Source organism: Oncorhynchus kisutch, linkage group LG3 (assembly GCF_002021735.2).
Source record: "Oncorhynchus kisutch isolate 150728-3 linkage group LG3, Okis_V2, whole genome shotgun sequence".
Classification (NCBI taxonomy): domain Eukaryota; kingdom Metazoa; phylum Chordata; class Actinopteri; order Salmoniformes; family Salmonidae; genus Oncorhynchus; species Oncorhynchus kisutch.
The window spans coordinates 17,391,274-17,418,063 of record NC_034176.2 but is presented as its reverse complement, the minus strand read 5'-3'; the positions used below and the strand labels follow the sequence as shown (position 1 = coordinate 17,418,063).

General features: G+C 44.1%; 1 protein-coding gene across 3 annotated transcripts in view; it reads right to left on the bottom strand.

Annotated features, from left to right (window-relative positions):
- The window catches only part of rapgef1a (Rap guanine nucleotide exchange factor (GEF) 1a), a 57,371-nt gene extending 54,179 nt beyond the window's left edge, over positions 1-3,192 (bottom strand). Inside the window, exon 1 of one of the 3 annotated variants that reach the window (XM_031817916.1) lies at positions 2,962-3,192. In XM_031817916.1, coding sequence (XP_031673776.1) covers positions 2,962-2,989 — 28 coding nt within the window. In that variant the 5' untranslated portion in view covers positions 2,990-3,192. The remainder of the gene's footprint in view (positions 1-2,961) is intronic. The other 2 variants (XM_031817924.1, XM_031817931.1) reach the window with 2 other exon arrangements.
- Positions 3,193-26,790: the final 23,598 nt, after the last annotated feature.

Here is a 26,790-nt window from a genome sequence, read left to right as displayed (position 1 = left end):
TGTAGCTGTACAACATTTTGAGGATCTGGGGGCCCATGCAAAATCTTTTTAGCCTCCTGTGTGTGGACCATGCTAATTCCTTAGTGATGTGGACACTGAGGAACTTGAAGCTCTCGACCCACTCCACTACAGCTAGGTTGATGTGGATGGCGGCAAGCTCTGCCGCCGGCTGCTCGTTAAGAAAAAACCCATATTCGTCCTCATGCTAGACCCTACATCTGGAACGTTCTGGGAGGGAGAGGAGGACATGATGTAGGGCCAGCAGTAAGAGCGTTGGGCCAGTAACCGAAAGGTTGCTGGTTCGAAATACTCGAGCCGGCAAGGTGAAATATCTGTTGATGTACCATTGAGAAAGACACTTAACCCTAATTTGCTCCAAGGGTGCCGTACCACTATGGCTGACCCTGTAAAGCAACACCTTTCACTGCACCCATCCTGTGTGTGACAAAGCATTTTTTTGCTTTTTATGGAATGGCATGTCTCGTTGAACAACAAAAGAGCTGATTGGCTGACACTGCCATTCCAAAATGGATGCTGTGGCTTCTACCTACCCTAGTGCAGCTGTAAGCAGTTGTAAAAAAGCGGGTCCATTCTGCTGGCTAGCATGACTGAGTCATGCCTGTTAGTAGCCCCCCAAAATAACCACAAATGTAGGTCACGCATAATGATGCATCAGAACTTATCAGGGCCCGCTTCCACAAAGCGTCTCTGAGTAGGAGTTCTGATCTAGGATCAGTTTTGGGGGTTTTGTTCATTATTAATATGATTGTATGGACAGATCCTAGATCAGCACTCCTACTCTGAGACGCTTTGTGGATATGGCACTAGACCAAGAGGAACTGCAGAGAACTAGTGGGAGGATTACTGAAGATGAAGGTAAATTGTAAAAAGAAAAAATTGCCACAACAAAGACATAGCCTCTATAGTTATCTCTCAGTGGGAAAGTATCAAGAATCATAGCTACAAGAGAGAACACATATACAATAGGGCCTCAGACTGTTCCAAACTGATCTGCCGGCACTGGTAACATTTAGCCTGCAAAACATAAAAATGACATCATTTAAAATAAAACACAGTACCGCAATTCCCCCCCTCCCATCTGTGTAGCCTAGCCCATTTGGAATCGCTAGCTTGTTGGGCGGTATGCTAGTAGCATCCCTTGTGCAAGTGATGAAACTCCCCCTGAGACTTGAAGTAAGCTAGTTATATTCCTTGCGCCGCAAGGACCAAGGCTTTTTTGGAGTGATAGGTAACGCTGCTTTGTGAGTGCATATTGTTGATGTGCAGAAGGTCCCTGGTTCGAGCCCAAAGGGACAGGGTCTACTTTGTATGGCAGCAAGAAGGCCTTCCTCTGACAACCACTGCTGGGAAGCACTTAATGTGCACATGGAAAATAACCGACACCATTTTTATTATCAATCTAAAAGGAATGTGTTGCCAATGGCCGTTTAAGACTAGAGGAGATTATATCTAATCAGCTCATTTGAACACCACTGTAATTACACATCCGATGAGTTAACACTGTTATTAATGCGTTAGCTTGTCCACAGTCATTCAACCAACACCAACCAGCAGCCACTGATCAGAATCACAGCACACACTAAACAAGGACATCCTGATCCTACCACTTCTAGTTCACCATGAACCAGTAGTGAACAACACCTCCTGAGATTAGTGCTGGCCCTGCCATTTAGTATTCCAGATGTATGACCATTTCTAAACCCACAACAACCCAACAGAGAGCAAATCAATAGGCCTTAAGTCTTCTCTGAAACAGTATAAACTTTAATCAAATCATTCCAGAATCGTATGGCAGGTATGAGTAACACATGGCTACAGATGGGGACACTTTACTGAAGTAGTTAGAAGTGACTCTCTCCAGCCATAGAGGATGTAGGAAGGTTTTCAGTGAACTATGACTCACACTAGTTCTCATAACCCATGAGAAGAGAAAGACTCTCACACTGTGAATTAGACAAAGTACTTGTTATTCTCCTCGAATAGCTAGTCCCTGATCAGGAAGGTCAGAGCAGGTGGTGGAGGGTAATAACCAACCCTTGACAGCTACTGGCTGTAAATCATAGGGATGGAGAAAACACTACTACTACATTGCTAGTTAGACCCTATTTATCAGGTAGCCTAGAATGAATGACGGCCATTGTCAAGGTGTATTTTAAAAGTAACAGTGACACGTAAACTATATTATGATGTAGCTATAATTAACTAGCTACCTTGTTAACGTTACTATCAATACTGTCAAACAAGTTTCTATTCGGGCTACAGCAGACTGTAGCTCGACAGCGAAGGTTAACTAGCTCTTAAGCTAGCTATCTTAGCTAGCTAGTTTGCTAGACATGCTATAAATTCGCCACCAGCTCTTTTCAGAATAAAAAAACTAGCTAGATAGATAACTAATTAAATGCGAATAGATTTATAGCAACATTGTAACAAAATATTAAAGTTGTGTTTTCCCATTTCAATCACGTTAACTCAGTTAGCTAGGCTACCATGTAGCTAGCCAATGCTAGCAATCTAACTTTGCCTGGTTAGCTAGCTAATATTAGCTAGTTAAACACTGATTGAATGTTTGGCCAATATTGACTAGGTAGTAGCTACCTAGCTAACGCTGCGACAGAATGTGAAAGTTTGGTGGGTGATGCGGCCGTATTTCTAGCTAGAAGAAAAAAGGCAGACAAATCAGACTGACTAGCATCTAGCGAGAGGTCGTCACTAGTTAACATAGCCACAAAATCTAAATTATGGCTAAACCCCGCCCATTTATACAATTTATCTTCTTCAACTCATATTTCCAACCTAACCGTAATAACCCTAACCTTAAATTAAGACCAAAATGCTGTACTTTGACTTTGTGGCTGTGGAATCTGAATTTGTAGCTGTGTTATTTCGTGGAAACCCTCGCTAGCTGCCGTTAGCTATTTAGTCCAGTCTAGCCTTGCTTACCTGGTTTACTCTCTATTTTCCCCGACATTTCGAAGTAGTGGCAGTATCGTGGAACAAATTAAATCCAGGGAGGTATTTTGACCTTTTATTCTCTTTTAATCCCACATCCTTCAGCCAAAGCGATTGAGCTTTGATAGTTCCGACGCAAATACAACAACCAGCAATTTCTGCTATCCCAGCCAGCCAGCCAGCCAGCCAGACCCCGACGATGAGAGAATGATGATGATGGGCAGACTAGCAGCAAGAAGCAGACAACTCGGCTCAGTATCATAATCAATACCTCCCCCTTGTGGCTGGAATGAAGAAATGTTAGTGCACGCGGCGAAAAGGGTGCCCTCCGGTGATGGATTTAGTAGAATAATCTGATTCATGAGTTTAATTTAATTGTACCTTTATTTAACCAGGTAGGCTAGTTGAGACCAAGTTCTCATTTACAACCGCGACCTGGCCAAGATAAAGCATAGCAGTGTGACACAAGCAACACTTTTTTTAATTTATTTTTTATTTCACCTTTATTTAACCAGGTAGGCTAGTTGAGAACAAGTTCTCATTTGCAACTGCGACCTGGCCAAGATAAAGCATAGCAGTGTGAGCATACAACAAAGAGTTACACATGGAGTAAACAATTAACAAGTCAATAACACAGTAGAAAACAAAGGGGGGGTCTATATACAATGTGTGCAAAAGGCATGAGGAGGTAGGCAAATAATTACAATTTTGCAGATTAGATCAGATGGTCATGTACAGGTAGAGATATTGGTGTGCAGAAGAGCAGAAAAGTAAATAAATAAAAACAGTATGGGGATGAGGTAGGTGAAAAGGGTGGGCTATTTACCAATAGACTATGTACAGCTGCAGCGATCGGTTAGCTGCTCAGATAGCTGATGTTTGAAGTTGGTGAGGGAGATAAAAGTCTCCAACTTCAGCGATTTTTGCAATTCGTTCCAGTCACAGGCAGCAGAGTACTGGAACGAAAGGCGGCCAAATGAGGTGTTGGCTTTAGGGATGATCAGTGAGATACACCTGCTGGAGCGCGTGCTACGGATGGGTGTTGCCATCGTGACCAGTGAGCTGAGATAAGGCGGAGCTTTACCTAGCATAGACTTGTAGATGACCTGGAGCCAGTGGGTCTGGCGACGAATATGTAGCGAGGGCCAGCCGACTAGAGCATACAAGTCGCAGTGGTGGGTGGTATAAGGTGCTTTAGTGACAAAACGGATGGCACTGTGATAGACTGCATCCAGTTTGCTGAGTAGAGTGTTGGAAGCCATTTTGTAGATGACATCGCCGAAGTCGAGGATCGGTAGGATAGTCAGTTTTACTAGGGTAAGCTTGGCGGCTTGAGTGAAGGAGGCTTTGTTGCGGAATAGAAAGCCGACTCTTGATTTGATTTTCGATTGGAGATGTTTGATATGAGTCTGGAAGGAGAGTTTGCAGTCTAGCCAGACACCTAGGTACTTATAGACGTCCACATATTCTAGGTCGGAACCATCCAGGGTGGTGATGCTAGTCGGGCATGCAGGTGCAGGCAGCGACCGGTTGAAAAGCATGCATTTGGTTTTACTAGCGTTTAAGAGCAGTTGGAGGCCACGGAAGGAGTGTTGTATGGCATTGAAGCTTGTTTGGAGGTTAGATAGCACAGTGTCCAAAGACGGGCCGAAAGTATATAGAATGGTGTCGTCTGCGTAGAGGTGGATCAGGGAATCGCCCGCAGCAAGAGCAACATCATTGATATACACAGAGAAAAGAGTCGGCCCGAGAATTGAACCCTGTGGCACCCCCATAGAGACTGCCAGAGGACCGGACAGCATGCCCTCCGATTTGACGCACTGAACTCTGTCTGCAAAGTAATTGGTGAACCAGGCAAGGCAGTCATCCGAAAAACCGAGGCTACTGAGTCTGCCGATAAGAATATGGTGATTGACAGAGTCGAAAGCCTTGGCAAGGTCGATGAAGACGGCTGCACAGTACTGTCTTTTATCGATGGCGGTTATGATGTCGTTTAGTACCTTGAGTGTGGCTGAGGTGCACCCATGACCGGCTCGGAAACCAGATTGCACAGCGGAGAAGGTACGGTGGGATTCGAGATGGTCAGTGACCTGTTTGTTGACTTGGCTTTCGAAGACCTTAGATAGGCAGGGCAGGATGGATATAGGTCTGTAACAGTTTGGGTCCAGGGTGTCTCCCCCTTTGAAGAGGGGGATGACTGCGGCAGCTTTCCAATCCTTGGGGATCTCAGACGAGATGAAAGAGAGGTTGAACAGGCTGGTAATAGGGGTTGCGACAATGGTGGCAGATAGTTTCAGAAATAGAGGGTCCAGATTGTCAAGCCCAGCTGATTTGTACGGGTCCAGGTTTTGCAGCTCTTTCAGAACATCTGCTATCTGGATTTGGGTGAAGGAGAACCTGGAGAGGCTTGGGCGAGGAGCTGCGGGGGGGGCGGAGCTGTTGGCAGAGGTTGAAGTAGCCAGGCGGAAGGCATGGCCAGCCGTTGAGAAATGCTTATTGAAGTTTTCGATAATCATGGATTTATCAGTGGTGACCGTGTTACCTAGCCTCAGTGCAGTGGGCAGCTGGGAGGAGGTGCTCTTGTTCTCCATGGACTTCACAGTGTCCCAGAACTTTTTGGAGTTAACAGAGTTACACATAGGATAAACAAACATACAGTCAATAATGCAATAGAAAACACTATATACAGTGTGTGCAAATGTAGTAAGATTGGGGAGCTAAAGATTGGGGAGCTAAAGGCAATAAATAGGCCATAATGGCGAAATAATTTCAATTTAGCAATTAACACTGGAGTGATAGATGTGCAGAAGATGAATGTGCGAGTAGAGATACATACCTGAAATATACCTGCTGGAGCGCATGCTACAGGTGGGTGCTGCTATGGTGACCAGTGAGCTGAGATAAAGTGGGGCTTTACCTAGCAAAGACGTATAGATGACCTGGAGCCAGTGGGTTTGGCAATGAATATCAAGCGAGGGCCAGCCAACGAGAGCATACAGGTCGCAGTGGTGGATAGTGTATGGGGCTTTGGTGACAAAACAAATGGCACTGTGATAGACTACATCCAATTTGCTGAGTAGTGTTGGAGGCTATTTTGTAAATGGATCGCCGAAGTCAAGGATCGGTAGGATAGTCAGTTTTACGAGGATATGTTTGGCAGCATGAGTGAAGGATGCTTTGTTGCGAAATTGGAAGCTGATTCTAGATTACATTTTTGATTGAATATGCTTAATGTGAGTCTGGAAGGAGAGTTTACAGTCTAACCAGACACCTAGTTATTTGTAGTTGTCCACATATTCTAAGTCGGAACCGTCCAGAGTAGTGATGCTAGACAGGCGGGTGGGTGCGGGCAGCAATCAGTTGAAGAGCATGCATTTGGTTTTACTAGCATTTGAGAGCAGTTGGAGGCCACAAAAGGAGTGTTGTATGGCGTTGACGCTCGTCTGGAGGTTAGTTAACACAGTGTCCAAAGAAGGGCCAGAAGTATACAGAATGGTGTCGTCTGCGTAGAGGTGGATCAGAGAATCACCAGCAGCAAGAGCGACATCATTGATGTATACAGAGAAATGAGTAGGCCCAAGAATTGAACCTTGTGGCACCCCCATGGAGACTGCCAGAGGTCCGGACAACAGGCCCTCCGATTTGACACACTGAACTCTATCAGAGAAATAGTTGGTGAACCAGGCGAGGCAGTCATTTGAGAAACCAAGGCTGTTGAGTCTGCCGATAAGAATGTGGCGATTGACAGAGTCAAAAGCCTTGGCCAGGTCTCTTGAAGACAGCTGCACAATATTGTATTTTATTGATGGCGGTTATAATATCGTTTAGGACCTTGAGCGTGGCTGAGGTGCACCCATGACCCGCTCTGAAACCAGATTGCATAGCGGAGAAGGTACGGTGGGATTTGAAATGGTCAGTGATCTGTTTGTTAACTTGGCTTTCGAAGACTTTAGAAAGGCAGGGTAGGATAGATAGATGAGTGAGAGAGTGTCACGCCCTGACCTTAGAGATCCTTATTATTCTCTATGTTTGGTTAGGTCAGGGTGTGACTCGGGTAGGAAATTCTATGTCTTCTGTTTCTTTGTTTTTGGCCGAGTGTGGTTCCCAATCAGAGGCAGCTGTCTATCGTTGTCTCTGATTGGGGATCATACTTAGGCAGCCCTTTTCCCCACCATTAGGTTGTGGGATCTTGTTTTCTGTTTAGTGTCTTAGCCTGACAGAACTGTGCGGTTTCGCTTTTGTTTGAGTGTTTTTGAATAAAAGAATCATGAACACTTTCCACACTGCACCATCCAACCTGGAACTGAGTGAAAAATGTTTAGTCTGAAGCTATATTTTATTTCCAAAAGCCAAGAAGAAAAATACATTGCATTACTTTATAAGGACTGAATGCTAAATTAAGGCTGCCAAGCTTGATACAACTTCAATTAGCACTGACGTGCCAGGTGAGAGGTGTCAAATACCTTTAGCCCAACAATGGCAGGAGAGTCGCACAGTCTACTCCAAACAAATGGAGTGGCCTTGGAAGCTGCCTCCCGCTGTTCAGAGGTAATTAAAATAGAGCACCCTGTGTATGTAAAGAATGATAAGGCAAGAAAATATCACAAAATGAAGCTCCTTATGGAAAATAAAGACACCCATTTTGCTGACTATTATAAAAATGGGAACAGCAACCTCATCTTCTACACAAACCATCCCCTGGCATGGCACAGTGCTATATTAGCACACTACCCCTCTGCTAAAAGGGTTGTTAACGAGGGGTGGAAACTCAGGACACTAGACAACAAGGACTCTGAGTCAGCTAATATAAATCTCTATAAGTCAGTATTGGTTCAGGGCAACACCAGTTTCAGCTGACTTTCACCTAATCAAAGAATTAGCCCAGCAGGAGAAGCTCTCCCTTGAGAAAGACACCCCCACCCCAAGCGGGTCAGACCAGACCTCTTCATTATATAACCCTGCAGAAAAGCAACCACAAGTGGAAAGTCAATCTCCCAGCACAGAGTACTACCCCCTCATTGAAATGAAGGATACATTTACCCAGCTGGAGGTAAGTCAGGTGGAGCTGGAACAGCAGGTGATTACACTCCAGTCAGCACAGACCGTGACAACAGTCCAGCACAATAACACCCCCTTAACCAGCCCCGGAAAGCTGGAGGTGGAGAGAGACATATCTGGACTGTGGTGAGACAACTTCAACAAAATAAAAAGCAAGAGCAGGAGAAGAACAGAGCACTAGAGGAGAGGATCAGACTGCTGGAGGAGAGAGTGAGAGGGATGGCATGTGACAGAGAACAACTCACGAGAGGTGGCCACCCCTGCAGAGAAGCCAGCTGAACAGCCCACCTCAGCTCCTGACAAAAGTCTCAACACCACAGCAGAACAGTCCACACCAGACCCTGACCATAGCGTCGACATCACAGCAGAACAGACAAACGAAGAACCCCAAGCCCAGGGAATCTCACCCCTGTCAGCCACCCTCCTGACAACATACACATAGCACAGATTGTACTCCTTATGGGCTCAAATGGGAAATATATACAAGAGAAAAACGTTTTCCCAAACGCAGTGTCTAAACTCTGGTGTCCAAATACCCAGCGTGCCCTAGACCTTCTGTCTGAGGACCAATTAGGTTCACCCAGTCACATAATACACACAGGCACAAATGACCCAGCAGGAAAGGGTGGCCACAGCACTGAAGGGAGTGATTGAAAAAGCTTCTTCTACTTTCCCCAATGCACAAGTGGTTATCTCCACCCTGCTACCATACAGTGGGTAAATGCAAGTATTTCCCATGGCAGTGCCTCAAAACCAAATGTTTTCCTGGCCCACCACTCCATCCTGGACTTGAACAGCCTCTATGACCAGGTCCACCTATACAAGGCAGCAGTGCCTACCTTCACCCGGACTCTAAAGGACATCGCTCTCAAACGCAGTCCCAACACTTCACACAGGCGCAACAGATCAATAGACACCCCGTCCAGACCAGCGAGACACTCTCCCAGACCTGCGGGACCCCTCCCCCTGGACCTACACATAGGGGACCCACGCCGAGAGGACCTACATCCAGATGACAACACCACCAGCCACATACACACCCCCACCCCAACCAATCAACACCCCCTCAAGTCAACCATGGCCGCACCCCATTTAGGCCCCCTCAGATCAGACCTATGCCCCTCCCCCGCAAAGAGGGCCTCAACATGGATGTCACACACAGTTGAAGTCGGAAGTCTACATACACCGTAGCCAAATACATTTAAACTCAGTTTATCACAATTCCTGACATTTAATCCTAGTCAAATTTCTCTGTTTTAGGTCAGTTAGGATCACCACTTATTTTAAGAATCTGAAATGTCAGAATAATAGGAGAGAATTATTTATTTCAGCTTTTTTTTCTTTCATGACATTCCCAGTGGGTCAGAAGTCTACATACACTCAATTAGTATTTGGTAGCATTGCCTTTAAATTGGTTAACTTGGGTCAAACGTTTCGGTTGGCCTTCTACAAATTTCCCACAATAAGCTTGGCCCATTCCTTCTGACAGAGCTGGTGTAACTGAGTCAGATTTGTAGGCTCCTTGGACGCACACGCACACATTTTCTATAGGATTGAGGTCAGTGCTTTGTGATGGCCACTCCAATACCTTGACGTTGTTGTCCTTAAGCCATCGTGCCACAACTTTGGAAGTATTCTTGGGGTCATTGTCCATTTGGAAGACCCATTAGCGACCAAGCTTTAACTTCTTGACTGATGTCTTGAAATGTTGCTTCAATATAGCCACATAATTGTCTGTCCTCATGATGCCATCTATTTTTGTGAAGTGCACCAGTCCCTCCTGCAGCAAAGCACCCCCACAACATGATGCTGCCACCCCCGTGCTTCACGGTTGGGATGGTGTTCTTCGGCTTGCAAGCCTCCCCCTTTTTCTTCCAAACACAATGATGGTCATTATTGCCAAACAGTTCTATTTTTGTTTCGTCAGACCAGAGGACATTTCTCCAAAAAGTACGATCTTTGTCCCCATGTGCAGTTGCAAACCGTAGTCTGGCTTTTTTATGACGGTTTTGGAGCAGTGGCTTCTTCCTTGCTGAGCGGCCTTTCAGGTTATGTCGATACAGGACTGCGTGGTCCCATGGTGTTTATTCTTGCGTACTATTGTTTGTACAGATGAACGTGGTATCTTCAGGTGTTTGGAAATTGCTCCCAAGGATGAATCAGACTTGGTTGATTTCTTTTGATTTTCTCATGATGTCACGCAAAGAGGCACTGAGTTTGAAGGTTGGCCTTGAAATACATCCACAGGTAAACCTCCAATTGACTCAAATGATGTCAATTAGCCTATCAGAAGCTTCTAAAGCCATTACATAATTTTCTGGAACTTTCCAAACTGTTTAAAGTCACAGTCAACTTAGTGTTTATTTTATTTTTTATTTTACCTTTATTTTACTAGGCAAGTCAGTTAAGAACAAATTCTTATTTTCAATGACGGCCTAGGAACAGTGGGTTAACTGCCTGTTCAGGGGCAGAACGACAGATTTGTACCTTGTCAGCTCGGGATTTGAACTTGCAACCTTCCGGTTACTAGTCCAATGCTCTAACCACTAGTGTATGTAAACTTCTGACCCACTGGAATTGTGATACAGTGAATTATAAGTGAAATAATCTGTCTGTAAACAATTGTTGGAAAAATTACTTGTGTCATGAACAAAGTAGATGTCCTAACTGATTTGCCAAAACTATAGTTTGTTAACAAGAAATTTGTGGAGTGGTTTAAAAACAAGATTTAAGAAGAGAGGGAGAAGATTCCCCACAGTGCACCAGAACAGCAACACAATTAGACCCAGAACAACAGCCAAGGACCTTGTGAAGATGCTGGAGGAAACGGGTAGAGTCATGTATCGACAAAGCCTGAAAGACCCAACCAAGTAAAGGGAAAACAAAAAGATATTACTTAGACACCTTGGAAAGAATTAACAACAAAAAAACAGAGGAAACTAGAATGCTATTTGGCCCTAAACAGAGAGTACACAGTGGCAGAATAGCTGACCACTGTGACTGACCCAAACTTAAGGAAAGCTTTGACTATGTACAGACTCAGTGAGCATAGCCTTGCTATTGAGAAAGGACACCGTGTGCACACTGCCCACAAAATGAGGTGGAAACTGAGCTGCACTTCCTAACCTCCTACCCAATGTATGACCATATTAGAGACACATATTTCCCTCAGATTAAACAGATCCACAAAGAATTTGAAAACAAACCTGATTTTGATACACTTCCATATCTACTGGGTGAAATACCACAGTGTGCCATCACAGCAGCAAGATTTGTGACCTGTTGCCACAAGGTCAACCAGTGAAGAACAAACACCATTGTAAATACAACCCATATTTATGTTTATTTATTTTCTCTTTTGTACTTTAACCATTTGTACATTGTTACACTGTATATATACATAATATGACATTTGTAATGTCTTCTTTTGGAACTTCTGTGAGTGTAATGTTTACTGTTAATTTTTATATATATTTTTTTTACTTTTGTATATTATCTACTTCACTTGCTTTGGCAATGTTAATATATGTTTCCCATGCCAATAAAGCCCCTTGAATTTAATTCAGAGACGTTATTGACTGTGTTTGTAATCATGATGCATGTTTGAGTATAGGAAATAGGAGAGAAAATATAAATATGACTTATTATGGGTTTAGTGGAGTATGCAGCTCATGTCATTTCGTATTTAAAGTAAAAACAGTACTCAATATTTTCCATCAGAAAATATATATTGATTTCAGGATTCACAAACGATCAGAAAAGGCTAAATCTGGGCTATTTCCTGCTATTCAATGGTATTTACAGTTGATGATATTGTTGTGACCTTTGTACAGCTAGCGACCTTGTCCAGATGTTTAGACCTCTTGGTGTAAAGGTTAAGGGGTTGGGCTGACAGCAGAAGTGGCCGGAGCTATCCCTGAACTTGTACATTGGTGTCGGAAGTGGGATGGCACCCTGGTGAGGCCATCGAGAGTCTGTCCCAAAGGTATGGGCGCGAGTGTCTCAAGAGTTGTTGTGGAATGATCAGAATTAGTTGGGTAACATAGATAAGATGTTTTATTTTCATGATATGCTTATGAGTTATTTCTCATAAGAATGTATTTTGTTGTACTATAGTGGTGGCCATTGGCAGTTATCTGTTCTATGTCAGGACTAAGTTGCATGGGCCGCAGAGAGGGGAGAGGTCAAGGGGTCATCATGTGTAAACATATATTTTCTGTGGGCCAGTGACTCCCTAATTTTCTCATCGGGGAAAGGAGGGTGACAGTGTCTGGAATCATTCTATGCTCCCTCTTTGTTGACCTATCCCTATCACTCTCCTTTCCGTGAGTTTGTCCTCTGATTGGTTGTAATATAGAATTGGTTCTATCTAAATGACAATTTGATATATATCATAGGGTGGGGGTAATGTCTTGGTACCATTTTGTACCAAGGACGAGATAAGAGCTTTGTTTAGGAGACCAAACTGAACGATAATTTATAGCCCACTCTGTCTGACTAGGGGATATTCTCTCTGAAGTAAGGTTTTTTCTTTGTGTAAGTTCCTAAGACCTGTGTTTTGTCATGTCGTCTAGGAGGGGGTGGATCTTTGCTATAAAGGATCCCATTTGCCATTGTGTAAAGCACTCTCAACTTTTCATTAGAGATACTGAACTGTTGAAAGTCAAAATGCTATTGCAAAAGCTTAATTATTATTAAAGGTGAAGATTAAGCATAACTCTGACTCGTGTGATTTGCTCTCTCATCAGTTGGTATTTAAGGAAATTTCCACGACATTTGGCGACGGGGATGGGATGTGAATCTTCACTCGGTGACCGCTCCTGACGACCTAGCTAATCGTGCACAAGGGATCCCTCAAACTCGGGATCTCAGGGAGACCACACTTCGAGAACGGAGCAGATGGACCAACCTAAGATCGGAGAGGCAGCGAGCTGAGTGGATACCACATCCCGAACATAGTAAAAAAATAATAATAAAAAAAAAAAGAGGTGAGATGAGCAAACCACATTTGAAGTTGAGTTGGATCGGACTTAGAGCTTGGTGAAGCCCTAGTGGAAGAAGGACCTCATTCTGTGTATCTGTGTGATTGTCTAAGTGACTCTCAGAGGTGGTGAATTCCAATGATTTAAAATGTGCTAGCCAGGTATGCCCTGGGTTACTCTGTGTAAGTATTGTGTAGGAGCGTTCTGTGTGGGCGCGGTAGGTAGACTCTGTGTGGGTTACCTTTTTATGTTCTGATGTTCTGTGTGGACACCTGACCAGTTCTGTGTGAGCATCTGACCAATCCTGTGTGGGTGATCAGTAAAATTCTGTGTGAAGTACTTAAGGAATTCCTGTTGTAATTTTTTTTTTCTCTCCCTGTGTGTGTGTGTGTGTGTGTGTGTGTGTGTGTGTGTGTGTGTGTGTGTGTGTGTGAGAGAGAGGGGGAGTGAGATTGTGTGTGTGTGAGACTAAGGAGCCATGGGTGTGCGCGAGTGCAAAGAACCAGGCATTCCGGACCCTCCCACTGGAGCCTTGAAGGTTATGGTAGATAAATGGGGTAGGGATATTCTGGAACAGGTACTTCTATGGCATAGAGAGGGTAGTTTTTCCTTTGACAGGGACACTAAGTGTGACGCGTTTAGATGAGATAAGACAGAGATTGGTAGAGAAGGAAGGTAAACTAGGAAAAAAGGATCAAATTGACTGGGTGAAATTCAGGAAATGGGAAAGGGAAGCTGACAAACGGAAGAAAAGATAGGACACATTTCGGGGAAAACCCTGTCAGAATATGGTAGTTCAGACTGAGGAAGGAGAAAAGAAGGGGAAAGATGAAACAGTGAGAAGGAATAGGAAGGATGATGATGACAGAGACTGTCCCCCTCCCTACTTTACTCCTCAAACTCTCTACCCAGTGTTGCCGGACCTCCCTCCTCCTCAGGCGCCTAGTGCTGATCCGCTGGATGCAAGACCACTACAACCTGCAACCCCACCCCCTGTCTCTCCCAACACCACGGTGATTGATCGTCTGGCACGGAGCCTGGCTGAAGTCCTGACAGGGTCTGGAGTGACTCCGGCCAGTCTCACTGGAGGCGCAGTGGGGGGAGCACGCCAGAAGGGTAAAAAGATCAACAATCCTTTTCTCAAGGCTCCTCCACTCAGCTCCAGTGAGGAAAGTGAGGACGGAGGGGCACCCCAGCTGACTCCCCCGTTGAAGGACCGTCTACGGACCAGGATGGAGAGGCGTGTCTCTACCCCCTTCCAATACGACCCAGCATCAGACATGTATCATCAATACCCTCTGATGGCCTGTCCTAACCCTCAGCCTCAACCTGATGATGCTACTGCTGCTGCCGCCGTAGCATGGAACCCCATTGTGTATGTCCAGAGGACGTGGAGACATGATGAAATCAAAGACATTGTAGAGGACCTACCAGACCCAAGTAAGGACGCTGTGAAATATTCAGCAGAGATTAGGGTATTAATGGGTCAGTACAAACCATCTGCTGCTGAGATAGCCCATATCTGTAAATAGAAACTGGGACTCAGGTGGGCGGATGTACAGGGACAGTTTGATTGCAACTACCTGTGGGCTGAGAATGGCGCATATCAGGACCAGATTGACGCAACGGAGCTGCTGGCCAGGATTGTGGAGATGTATCCAACGACTGGACTGCTATCAGAGAATGCACTATGAAGAAAGATGAGGGCCTGGAGGCTTTCAGAAAGAGACTTGAGACCTGTTTCAGGCTACACAGCGGTATCAGACCAAACGAACACGCATATGGGGATCTGCTGAAAGACGCCCTAGTGAGGGGTCTGGCACCGGGCCTGGAGAAAGCTGTGAGGACTACCTGCATCAGTTGGGAGACTGAGCCATTAGCAACGGTGGTACAGCACTGCAAGCATGCTGAGAGACAACAGAGTACACAGAAGGAAGAAAAAATAAACGAAGAAAAAGTAAAGACACAGAAACTACAGGCTGCCCAGATGACGTTTTACAAGGGAGCAGCCCCAGCAGGGACAGGACGAGGGGGTGGAGTGCGCAGGTGCTACAACTGTGGGAAGCCGGGTCATTTTGCTGCTGACTGCTCTGAGCCAACGAATCCACAGAGGAACAAAGACAGGGGCGGACCGAGAAGAGGGGCCCGAGAGGAGGGGGCAAGAAGAGGAGGAAAAGGAGCACATGCATGGACAGCCCCATTCCAACAACAGCCGTGGCAGCCACCTCCCAAGCAATGGCAGGTCGGGCCACCTCACGGGTCCAGCAACAGCAACAGTGGGGACCACAAGGAGTCCCTCCAGGCAGAGGACAAACTGGAGCCTGGCAGACGGGGCCGCCGGCACAGACGACCCTGTACAATCCAGGACAGGGACAGGAGGAGGAGTATTGACATGATGAGAAGACAGGGACAGTTGTGCTAAAATCCTCAGAGCAACAAGAGCATTTGTTTTTAAAGTGTCACACCCTTCCGAGAGTAGAGCCAACAGTGGAGGCTTGCGTCAATGGTGAGTCATTAATATTTCTTGTTGATACTGGGGCTGCTATGTCTGTCATTAACTGCAAGGCTATGATAAAACCTCCCATGTCTAATGAAATAGTCAAAACTATAGGGGCTTCAGGCCTCCCACTCAGAGAGCAGGTAACTATGCCTCTGCCTGTCTCCTTTTGTGAGGAGAAGTGTCAACATCAATTTCTCTACTCTGACCACTGTCCTGTCAATCTGATGGGCAGGGACCTCCTGTGTAAACTGGGCATCAACATAACATGTGGCCGAACCGGTTTAACTGTTATTCATGAGGAAGAGGAGGAAGAGGGGGAGCAATTGATGTTCATGTCTGAGGGTTGTGACTGGTATTATGTATGGGATGTTGATGATGAGGTGCCCAATATTGCTCGTGTTTTCTCAATGGCCAAAACCCATTGGGGCCACGAGGGCAGTTTCATGTCTGAAGCAGGCTTACATTGCACCTCCCATTTTTCACCATTGACAAGAGATCTCCATTATGAGAAACAATGGCTGTGTGATACATTACAGAATGAGTCAGTGCAGTGTGAGGGTATATACTGTAGCAGTGATTTCTGTGCTTTAGGGGTTAATCTAACCCCTGCACAGAAAGAGCTCTACCTGTTTGAGGATAGCGCACCACATGTGTCCCTGGCAAAATCAGACAGAGTAGAATGGGTGGATACTGGAATTTGGATGAAATGCTTGGTTGATGCTACAGACTGGGAGATGCACCCTGATGGGTCAACTTATTCACCCAGCACACTGACAAGTTGTTACCCACTCAGTTGGGGAACACCAACTGAGAGGGGTGTGCATGGTGTTGATCAGGTTTCTTTTTCTACCAATATCATGTTGTTGAGTGAAGACTCACCCCTCCTGAGAGGGGTCCCTGAATGCCTATGGGCAAGGGACAAGTATGATTTTGGGAGAATAAAGGGAGCTGAGCCAATGGTAGTCACTCCTAAAGATACCAGGCGCCCGTCTAGAGCACAGTATCCACTCAGTAAGGAGGCAATAGCAGGTATTACACCTGTTCATGCATCCTTGTTAGCTAATGGTGCTTTAATTCCCTGTCCAGAATCACCCTGTAACACCCCTATCTTGCCTGTTAGAAAACCTTCAGGTGATTGGAGATTTGTCCAGGACTTAAGGCCTGTGAACGATGCAGTTTTTGCCCGTTCCTAATGTTCCTAATGTTACTACACTGTTGGGGGCGGTACCACCCACAGCAGAGTGGTTCTCTGTGATTGATTTGACAAATGCATTTTTCAGTATTCCAGTGGCACCAGAATCTCAGTTCTGGTTTGCTTTCACGTTTTTAGGAAAGAGTTTTACTTGGACCGTCGCTCCAATGGGTTATGTGGAATCCGCCGCAATTTTTTCAGCGGCTTTAGCACAAAATCTGGAGGGTTTTATACCCCCTGAGGGCAGCACTCTGATTCAGTATGTGGATGATTTGTTGTTGTGCTCCAGCTCAGTGGAAACTTGTGAAACTGATACTCGGGCTCTGTTGATATTTCTCGCTGAGAATGGCCACAAAGTTTCAATGAAGAAGTTACAGTTGGTTTCACAGGCAGTGAGGTATTTGGGTCAGCTGGGTAAAGAGAGGATACCGGCTGTGGGACAGGATCTCTCTGTCCCACAGCCGGTTACTAAACGACACATGATGTCATTGACTGGTATGGCAGGGTATTGTAGGGCGTGGTTACCTGACTATGCTGAGGTGGTGCAGCCGCTTGCTGACCTTATTTATGGCCACAAAATGGCTATGAGTGACAAATTTAAGTGGACACCAGAGGGACTGACTGCTCTGACCAAACTGAAACAACTCATGACTACTTCTCCCTGTTTGGGGCTCCCTGACCATTCTAAACCTTTTAACCTTTTTGTTTGTGAGAAAAATGGTTTTTATGTCATCTGTTTTAACACAGGAACATGGAGGAAAGCAGCGCCCAGTTGGGTATTATTCCAAACAGCTGGACAGTGTGGCCAGAGGTCTGGTTTGTTGTTTGAGAGCTGTGACTGCTGCTACTGAAGCTGTGTTGGCTTGTGCAGACACTGTTGCCATGTGTGAACTCACTGTACACGTTCCTCATGCTGTACATGCTCTTATTTCACAGGCAAAGACGGCCCATCTAACACCAGCTCGACTGCTCCATTATCAGAATGTTCTTCTGACAATGTGTCATGTGACCCTGAAGAGGTGCACTGTGTTAAATCCTGCTACTTTGTTGCCCACCGAGGATGATGGAGAGCCGCACGACTGTGCTGAACTGTTGGAGCTTGTCTCTAAACCAAGGTCGGAATTAACTGATGTCCCTTTGCAAAATGCACATTTGGAACTGTTTGTAGATGGCTCTGCTCAGCGTTCTGAGAAAGGAGAACCATTGGTTGCGTATGCGGTTAATACTGCCTCAACCACACTGGAAAGTGCTAAATTACCCTCCCACCTTTCTGCTCAAGCAGCAGAACTCTTTGCACTCACTAGAGCTTGCATATTAGCTAAAGGCCAGTCTGCTACAATCTATACAGATAGCAGATATGCCTTTGGTGTGGTACATGATTTTGGTACTCTGTGGAAACAGCGCGGCTTCCTGACCTCCTCTGGTAAGGCGATCTCTCATTCAAAACTTGTTGATAACTTGCTAAAAGATATTTTGCTCCCTTCTGAAATTGCTGTTTGTAAGTGCCTTGCTCATGCTAACTCTTCCGACCCTGTCTCCAAAGGTAATGCTATGGCTGACTTGGCAGCTAAGGCAGCAGCTGTCTCCTTGGAGGCCCCTGTGTTACAGATGGTTTTACTTCCTGATAGTAACCTCTTCTCTCCCACTGATATCTCTGACTTACAATCCTCTGTAGGTCCTGTTGAGTTGAGGAAGTGGAAACGACTATGTACATATGACCAGGTGCAGAAACTCTGGCTGGGCCCGGCTGGGCTACCAGTCTTACCACGTTCATGTTTCCCCTACTTAGCCAAGTTGTCACATGGAAGAGATCATGTGTCAAAGGGGGGAGTTGTTGATTTTGTAAATACATATAGCAATATTTCCATACCACAATTGAATGAATCCTATCTGGGAATGTCAACATGTGTCAATTATAGTGTTTTCCCAATAGGATGTAGCTGGAAGAAGGGAACATGCAGCTCTGGATACCCCATTAGACTGAGGGTGGGACACACCATTATTGATGCTGAAACTGACAATCGTTCTCCTCATCAATTTGGCTCGGCAACATTTACTGATCATTATTGGATTTGTGGTGATAAAGCTTATCTCTACCTACCCACAAATTGGACAGGATGCTGTATTTTTGGTAAACTAAACATCTCCCTTGTGGTAATGCATAAAACGAATTCCTCTATTCCAAGCAGGTTAAGACTAATTAAGAGGGACATCTCGCAATACAATAATGTCCCTAGTGACTCTCGACGATCCTCGAAATTGGAAAAGTTCTGGCGTGGTTTAATCCCCTGGTATGGGGCATCGGAGAATGCACATGAGTTGGATAGGCTAGGATATCATTTGGAATCCCTGGTAAATTTGACCACTGCAGGGTTTTCTATGATGGGACCAGAATTACAAGCCACTCAACTCATGGCAACACAAAATAGGGTGGCACTTGACATGTTGCTAGCACGTGAAGGAGGGGTGTGTCAAATTATAGGAGATCACTGTTGTACATTTATACCCCAGGGAGATGACAACTTGACTATGGTAGTGGAACATTTGAAAGAGCTTAGGGGTGTTCTCGAAAGGGAACACCAGCCTGACATCAACTGGAATCCGTTAGGATGGGTTCAGTCAGTGTTTGGTGCTTGGGCTGCGACCATTTTCCACTGGTTAATCTATGGTCTAATATTACTGATTGCTCTGTTGCTAATTATCATTTGTGTGAAGAAATTGTTTAATAAAGTGGTTGATGTTGTTCTTACTATGCCCTTGCTTGCAAATGAAGTAGGTGTAGATGAGGAATCTGAGATTGATGGACAACAATCAGGTGAACACAGTGAAATATTCTCACTGGACAGTGTAGATAGAGAGGGTTCACTGTATATGAATGATTTCCCTGACCCATTCCCTATTCCTGACTATATCTCTGATAGTGGGGAATCCAATTCTAAGCATGAGGACTTAGAGGGATGACTGTCCTATAGATTGTAATGATGCCTGTGCTTAGACATGGGTTATCTTGTAATTTTGGGAGCATTTATATGTTTCTTTTTTTTTTTTTTTACTCAACAAATGTATTATTCTATATGTTTAAACAGGTGCAAGTCTGTATTATGTTATAAACATTGTAAACTCAGTTTCTGACGGGTGAATACTTTGAAGGGATTTGATTCTTTATTATCTTTAAATTTTGATTATGGATTTTTTAATTGTATTATATACTCTACTGTTAGTAAGGTGCCATGTTACTATTCTGATTCTTCAGAAGGGACTGAGTCCCTTGAGAGGGGAATGTTGTGGAATGATCAGAATTAGTTGGGTAACATAGATAAGATGTTTTATTTTCATGATATGCTTATGAGTTATTTCTCATAAGAATGTATTTTGTTGTACTATAGTGGTGGCCATTGGCAGTTATCTGTTCTATGTCAGGACTAAGTTGCATGGGCCGCAGAGAGGGGGAGAGGTCAAGGGGTCATCATCGGGGAAAGGAGGGTGACAGTGTCTGGAATCATTCTATGCTCCCTCTTTGTTGACCTATAGGGTCACTCTCCTTTCCGTGAGTTTGTCCTCTGATTGGTTGTATTTAGAATTGGTTCTATCTAAATGACAATTTGATATATATCATAGGGTGGGGGTAATGTCTTGGTACCATTTTGTACCAAGGACGAGATAAGAGCTTTGTTTAGGAGACCAAACTGAACGATAATTTATAGCCCACTCTGTCTGACTAGGGGATATTCTCTCTGAAGTAAGGTTTTTTCTTTGTGTAAGTTCCTAAGACCTGTGTTTTGTCATGTCGTCTAGGAGGGGGTGGATCTTTGCTATAAAGGATCCCATTTGCCATTGTGTAAAGCACTCTCAACTTTTCATTAGAGATACTGAACTGTTGAAAGTCAAAATGCTATTGCAAAAGCTTAATTATTATTAAAGGTGAAGATTAAGCATAACTCTGACTCGTGTGATTTGCTCTCTCATCAGTTGGTAATTAAGGAAATTTCCACGACAGAGTGTGGAACGCACCCTCCGAAGCAAGCAAGTAAAGTAGCGACCTTGGTACAAAACCTCATCAAGAAGGTAGGAACTCTTGGGTTAGCTGACAGCCACAGGAACATTTAACATATTGTATTGTATTTGTGCTTGTGCTTGTATTGCATTTGTGCTACTATTTGTGCTGTGGCTACTTGGCAGGATTAAACTATGAGAAAAAAGGAACTCCATTCCTTTGTAACCCAATTCTTTATCATTCAATTCCTATAAGCCCTCCAGAAGAGGTGACTGATAAGTCTAGAAATGATGGATACACAACCTTAGATTTTGGTTTATGAAAAGGTAACACATTCCTAATTTCTCATTCCTCATAACAATCAATGGGTATACCTTTAAAGTAAATTACATTTTGTTTGTCACATGCGACAAATACAACAGGTGTAGTAGACCTTAACTTGAAATGCTTACTTACAAGCCCTTAACCAACAATGCAGTTTTAAGAAAATAAAAGTTAAGAAAATCTTTACTAAATAAAGTAAAGTAAAAAAATATATAATTGAAATGAAATCTGCATTGACCCTTTTTGAACAAACTGTTTAAAAAAAATCATCACATACACTGCTGCTACTGTTTATTATCTATCCCGTTGCCTAGTTATACACGGAGTGTACTAAACATTATGAACACCTGCTCTTTCCATGACATAGACTGACCGAGTGAACTGAATATTAGGACGGTTTTCTTAATGTTTTATACACATCTACCTCAAATCTACCTCAATTACCTTGTACCCCTGCTCATCAACTCAACTCGGTACTGGTCCCCCATGTATATAGCCAGTTATTGTTACTCATTGCGTATTTGTTATTAATTGTATTATTACTTGTATATTATTTCTCTATTTTCTCTCTCTTTACATTGTTGGGAATTGCCCGTAAGCATTTCACTGTTAGTCTAAACCTGTTGTTTACCAAGCATGTGACAAATAATATTTGATTCGATTTGAAATAAGCAGGAAATCTGTCAGATCAATCAAGTCCATTCTTTGCAGAGATTGCAGGATAGTTGGGCAGGGATGCACTACCTCTGCTCGGGGAAACTGATATATCCTATAGCCTATTATGTCCATTTGGCAAAGGCAACTCTATACCACAAGCTGAGAATATTCCTTTTGTTATACCCTGTTGTTCAGTGGACATTGGTGACCACTAGATGGCCATCTATCTCTATCATCAACTAGTTGCTCAACAACATGACCTAATTGATGCACAGGAGCAGGTGAGTTTTCTTCTATAACATATTTATTTGTATGTATCTTATTGAACCAGGAACGTTGCATCCAGATTGACATCTCTTTAAGTGCATTTGTCAAGAAAAGCAGCATATAAATACACAATATATTTAAAGTCCTCAGATTGTACTCCAGTCTGTACATCGTAGAATGTGACCAATAATGACCTCACTTAAAGATATGACTACCTATCTCATTATTGAGATTTGAGTTAAGAGAAAAGGAGTATTTGATGGTTGAGCTGAGGGTGAGAAAGTTTTCCATTGAGACAGCACACATCTTTGATGTTTATGTTTGTTGGGGTGTGTAAAAAACATTGAGAGCCACACTAACTGCCAAAGCGCCGGCGGGACACACACACACACACTTTCCTTTTTCAATTATTAAAATTACAATACCTATTCAAACTCTGCTCTTTCGGAGTATTCCTTCCCATGTGTTTGTTTACCTTATATTTATGCTGTGACGATCACAACTACAATTTGGTAGACGGGTTCTGAACAACATTCCTACATACTGTAGAGAAGGCTTGTTTAATAGATGTATTGATCTGTTTTAGAGGGAGGTACTGTATCTGCAATGGGGTGTAGTTTCTAATTAGGTTTTACCTCTGGCAATGAGTTATTGGATGGGGTGAAACACAAAACCTAAAGACCCAGACATCAATGTGGTTTTACCATGGCTCAAAGCCATCTCATCACTAAAACTACAACAACAGTATCACAATTTGTTTAGGACCCCAGGAGGTTTGCTAAGATATTAGTAATTCATTATTCATTAAAAAAAAGGTTTTCAGTTGCAGATCTGTATGCTGTTTTCCTTTTTTTATTTATTAAACCCCCCCTGGTTGCCTTAAAGTCTATGGGCATCTAGTTAACAGCAAATAGGACAAAACAAACAATACCCAGCGTTGAGCGATTGGTCCAATTCATTAACAGCTTCACTAATAGCTCTATGAATAACAAACACACTATCCTCTCCTCTCCAAGGAACCCATACACACGGCATCAGGAGCTCAGTATGGGCTGCATGTGTTCAGCTGAAATATAAATTATAGTATACTCAGTCTATGCACTTCTCACTGCCTCGGTCTATTTATTATCAAAGACCAAATTTACATTACTGAGAGGGAGGGAGAGAAGGGGGGGGGGGGGTAGAAGGTAGATGATGGCATGCATTTATGAATTCATGAAAAGTGAGAATCATGCTTTTCCATTTTGTGTGGGGTAAAAATGTGACATGCAGAGCAATCTGTCCAGAAAGAAGTCAACACCTTCTGACAGGCCATGTTTAATGTATACCCAACCCACTACACCACTAGTGCAACCATGGTGTCTTTGCGGCTTTACACAAACATAACTCGAGGATAGCACACCCATTTCAATCAAATCAATCAATCACATTTATTTATAAAGCCATTTTTACATCAGCAGATGTCACAAAGTGCTGTATAGAAACCCAGCCTAAACCCCCAAACAGCAAGCAATGAAGATGTAGAAGCACGGTGGCAAATTATAAAAGTATATGGCCGGGACAAGGTAGCACGTCAGGTGAACAGGTCAGGGTTCCATAGCAGCAGGCAGAACAGTTGACACGAGCAGCAGCACGACCAGGTGGACCGGGGACAGCCAGGAGTCACCAGGCCAGGTATCCTGAGGCATGGTCCTAGGATTAAGGTGCTCCGGGAGGGGAGGGAGAGAGAGAGAGAATTAGAGGGAGAATACTTAAATTCACACAAGACACCAGATAAGACAGGATAATTACACCAGATATAACAGTCTGACCCTAGCCCCCCAGCACATAGACTATTGCAGTATAGATACTGGAGGCTGAGACGGGGGGGTCGGGTGACACTGTTCAACAATAACCCTGCACAGGGCCAACCAGGCAGGATATAACCCCACCCACTTTGCCAACACATAGCCCCCACACCACTAGAGGGCTATCAACAGACCACCAACTTACTACCCTGAGACAAGGCTGAGTATATCCGCACGAGCCCGAGGGGGCACAAAACCCAGACAGGAAGATCATGTCAGTGACTCAACCCACTCAAGTGATGCACCTCTCCTAGGGATGGCATGGAAGAGCACTAGTAAGCCAGTGACTCAGCCCCCGTAATAGGGTCAGAGGCAGAGAATCCCAGTGGAGAGAGGGAAGCCAGTCAGGCAGAGAAAGCAAGGGTGGTTCGTTGCTCCAGTGCCTTGCCGTTCACCTTCACACCCTTGGTCCAGACTACACGCAATCATAAGACCTACTGAAGAGATGATCTTCACTAAAGAATTCAAGGTTGAGACCGAGTCTGAGTCTCTCACATGGATAGGTAGACATTCTATAAAAATTGAGCTCTATAGGAGCACGCCCTGCCTCCAGCTGCTCGCTTAGAAATTCGAGGGACAATAATGAGGCCTGCATCTTGTGACCGTAGAGTACGTGTTGGTATGTACAACAGGACCAAATCAGAAAGATAGGTTGGAGCAAGCCCATTTAATACTTTGTAGGTTTGTAGTAAAACCTTGAAATCAGCCCTAGCCTTAACAGGAACAGAGGCTAGGACTGGAGTAATATGATCAAATTTGATTCTAGCAGCCTAACTGAAGTTTACTTAGTGCTTTATCTGGGTAGCCAGAGAGTATAGCATTTCAGCAGTCTAATCTAGAAGTAACAAAAGCATTGATTAGCTTTTTTGCCTCATTTAAAAAAAAAAAAGTTTCACATTTTTGCAACATTACGTAGATGGAAAAATGCTGTCCATTAAAAATTATTGATATGTTCGTCAAAAGAGAGATCAGGGTCCAGAGTAACCCAGAGGTACTTCACAGTTTTATTTGCGACAACTGTACAACCATCAAGATTAGTTGTCCGATCCAACAGCAGATCTCTTTGTTTCTTGGGACCTACAACTTTTGTCCCCGTTTAAAATTAAAACATTTGCCGCCATCCACTTCCTTATGTCTGAAACACAAGCTTTCAGGGTAGACAATTTTGGGGCTTCACCATGTTTCATCGAAATGTACAGTTGTGTGTCATCCCCATAGCAGTGAAAGTTGACATTGTGTTTCAGAATTACATCACCAAGAGGTAGAATATACAGTGGGGAGAACAAGTATTTGATACACTGCCGATTTTGCAGGTTTTCCTACTTACAAAGCATGTAGAGGTCTACAAAGCATCATAGGTACACTTCAACTGTGAGAGACAGAATCTAAAACAAAAATCCAGAAAATCACATTGTATGATGAAGTAATTAATTTGCATTTTATTGCATGACATAAGTATTTGATACATCAGAAAAGCAGAACTTAATATTTGGTACAGAACTTAATATTTGGTACATTTGTTTGCAATTACAGAGATGATACGTTTCCTGTAGTTCTTGACCAGGTTTCCACCCACTGCAGCAGGGATTTTGGCCCCCTCCTCCATACAGACCTTATCCAGATCCTTCAGGTTTCGGGGCTGTCACTGGGCATTACGGACTTTCAGCTCCCTCCAAAGATTTTTTATTGGGTTCAGGTCTGGAGACTGGCTAGGCCACTCCAGGATCTTGAGATGCTTCTTACGGAGCCACTCCTTAGTTGCCCTGGCTGTGTGTTTTGGGTCATTGTCATGCTGGAAGACCCAGCCACGACCCATCTTCAATGCTCTTACTGAGGGAAGGAGGTTCTTGGCCAAGATCTCACGATACATAGCCCCATCCATCCTCCCCTCAATACGGTGCAGTCGTCCTGTCCCCTTTGCAGAAAAGAATCCCCAAAGAATGATGTTTCCACCTCCATGCTTCACAGTTGGGATGGTGTTCTTGGGGTTGTACTCATCCTTCTTCTCCCTCCAAACACGGCGAGTGGAGTTTAGACCAAAAAGCTATATTTTTGTCTCATCAGACCACATGACCTTCTCCCATTCCTCCTCTGGATCATCCAGATGGTCATTGGCAAACTTCAGACAGGCCTGGACATGCGCTGGCTTGAGCAGGGGGACCTTGCTTGCACTGCAGGATTTTAATCCATGACGGCGTAATGTGTTACTAATGGTTTTCTTTGAGACTGTGGTCCCAGCTCTCTTCAGGTCATTGATCAGGTCCTGCCGTGTAGTTCTGGGCTGATCCCTCACCTTCCTCATGATCATTGATGCCCCACGAGGTGAGATCTTGCATGGAGCCCCAGACCGAGGGTGATTGACCGTCATCTTGAACTTCCTCCATTTTCTAATAATTGCGCCAACAGTTGTTGCCTTCTCACCAAGCTGCTTGCCTATTGTCCTGTAGCCCGTCCCAGCCTTGTGCAGGTCTACAATTTTATCCCGGATGTCCTTACACAGCTCTCTGGTCTTGGCCATTGTTGAGAGGTTGAAGTCTGTTTGATTGAGTGTGTGGACAGGTGTCTTTTATACAGGTAACGAGTTCAAACAGGTGCAGTTAATACAGGTAATGAGTGGAGAACAAGAAAAACTAACAGGTCTGTGAGTGCCGGAATTCTTACTTGTTGGTAGGTGATCAAATACTTATGTCATGCAATAAAATGCTAATGAATTACTTAAAAATCATACAATGTAATTTTCTGGATTTTTGTTTTAGATTCCGTCTCTCACAATTGAAGTGTACCCATGATAAAAATGACAGCCCTTTACATGCTTTGTAAGTAGGAAAACCTGCAAAATCGGCAGTGTATCAAATACTTGTTCTCCCCACTGTATAGTGAAAACTATAGTGGTCCTAAAAAGGAACCTTGAGGAACACCGAAAGTTACCATTGATTTGTTAGAGGACAAACCATTCACCTACTCTGCATCTCACAAAGACACGGTGGTAGGAACCAAAA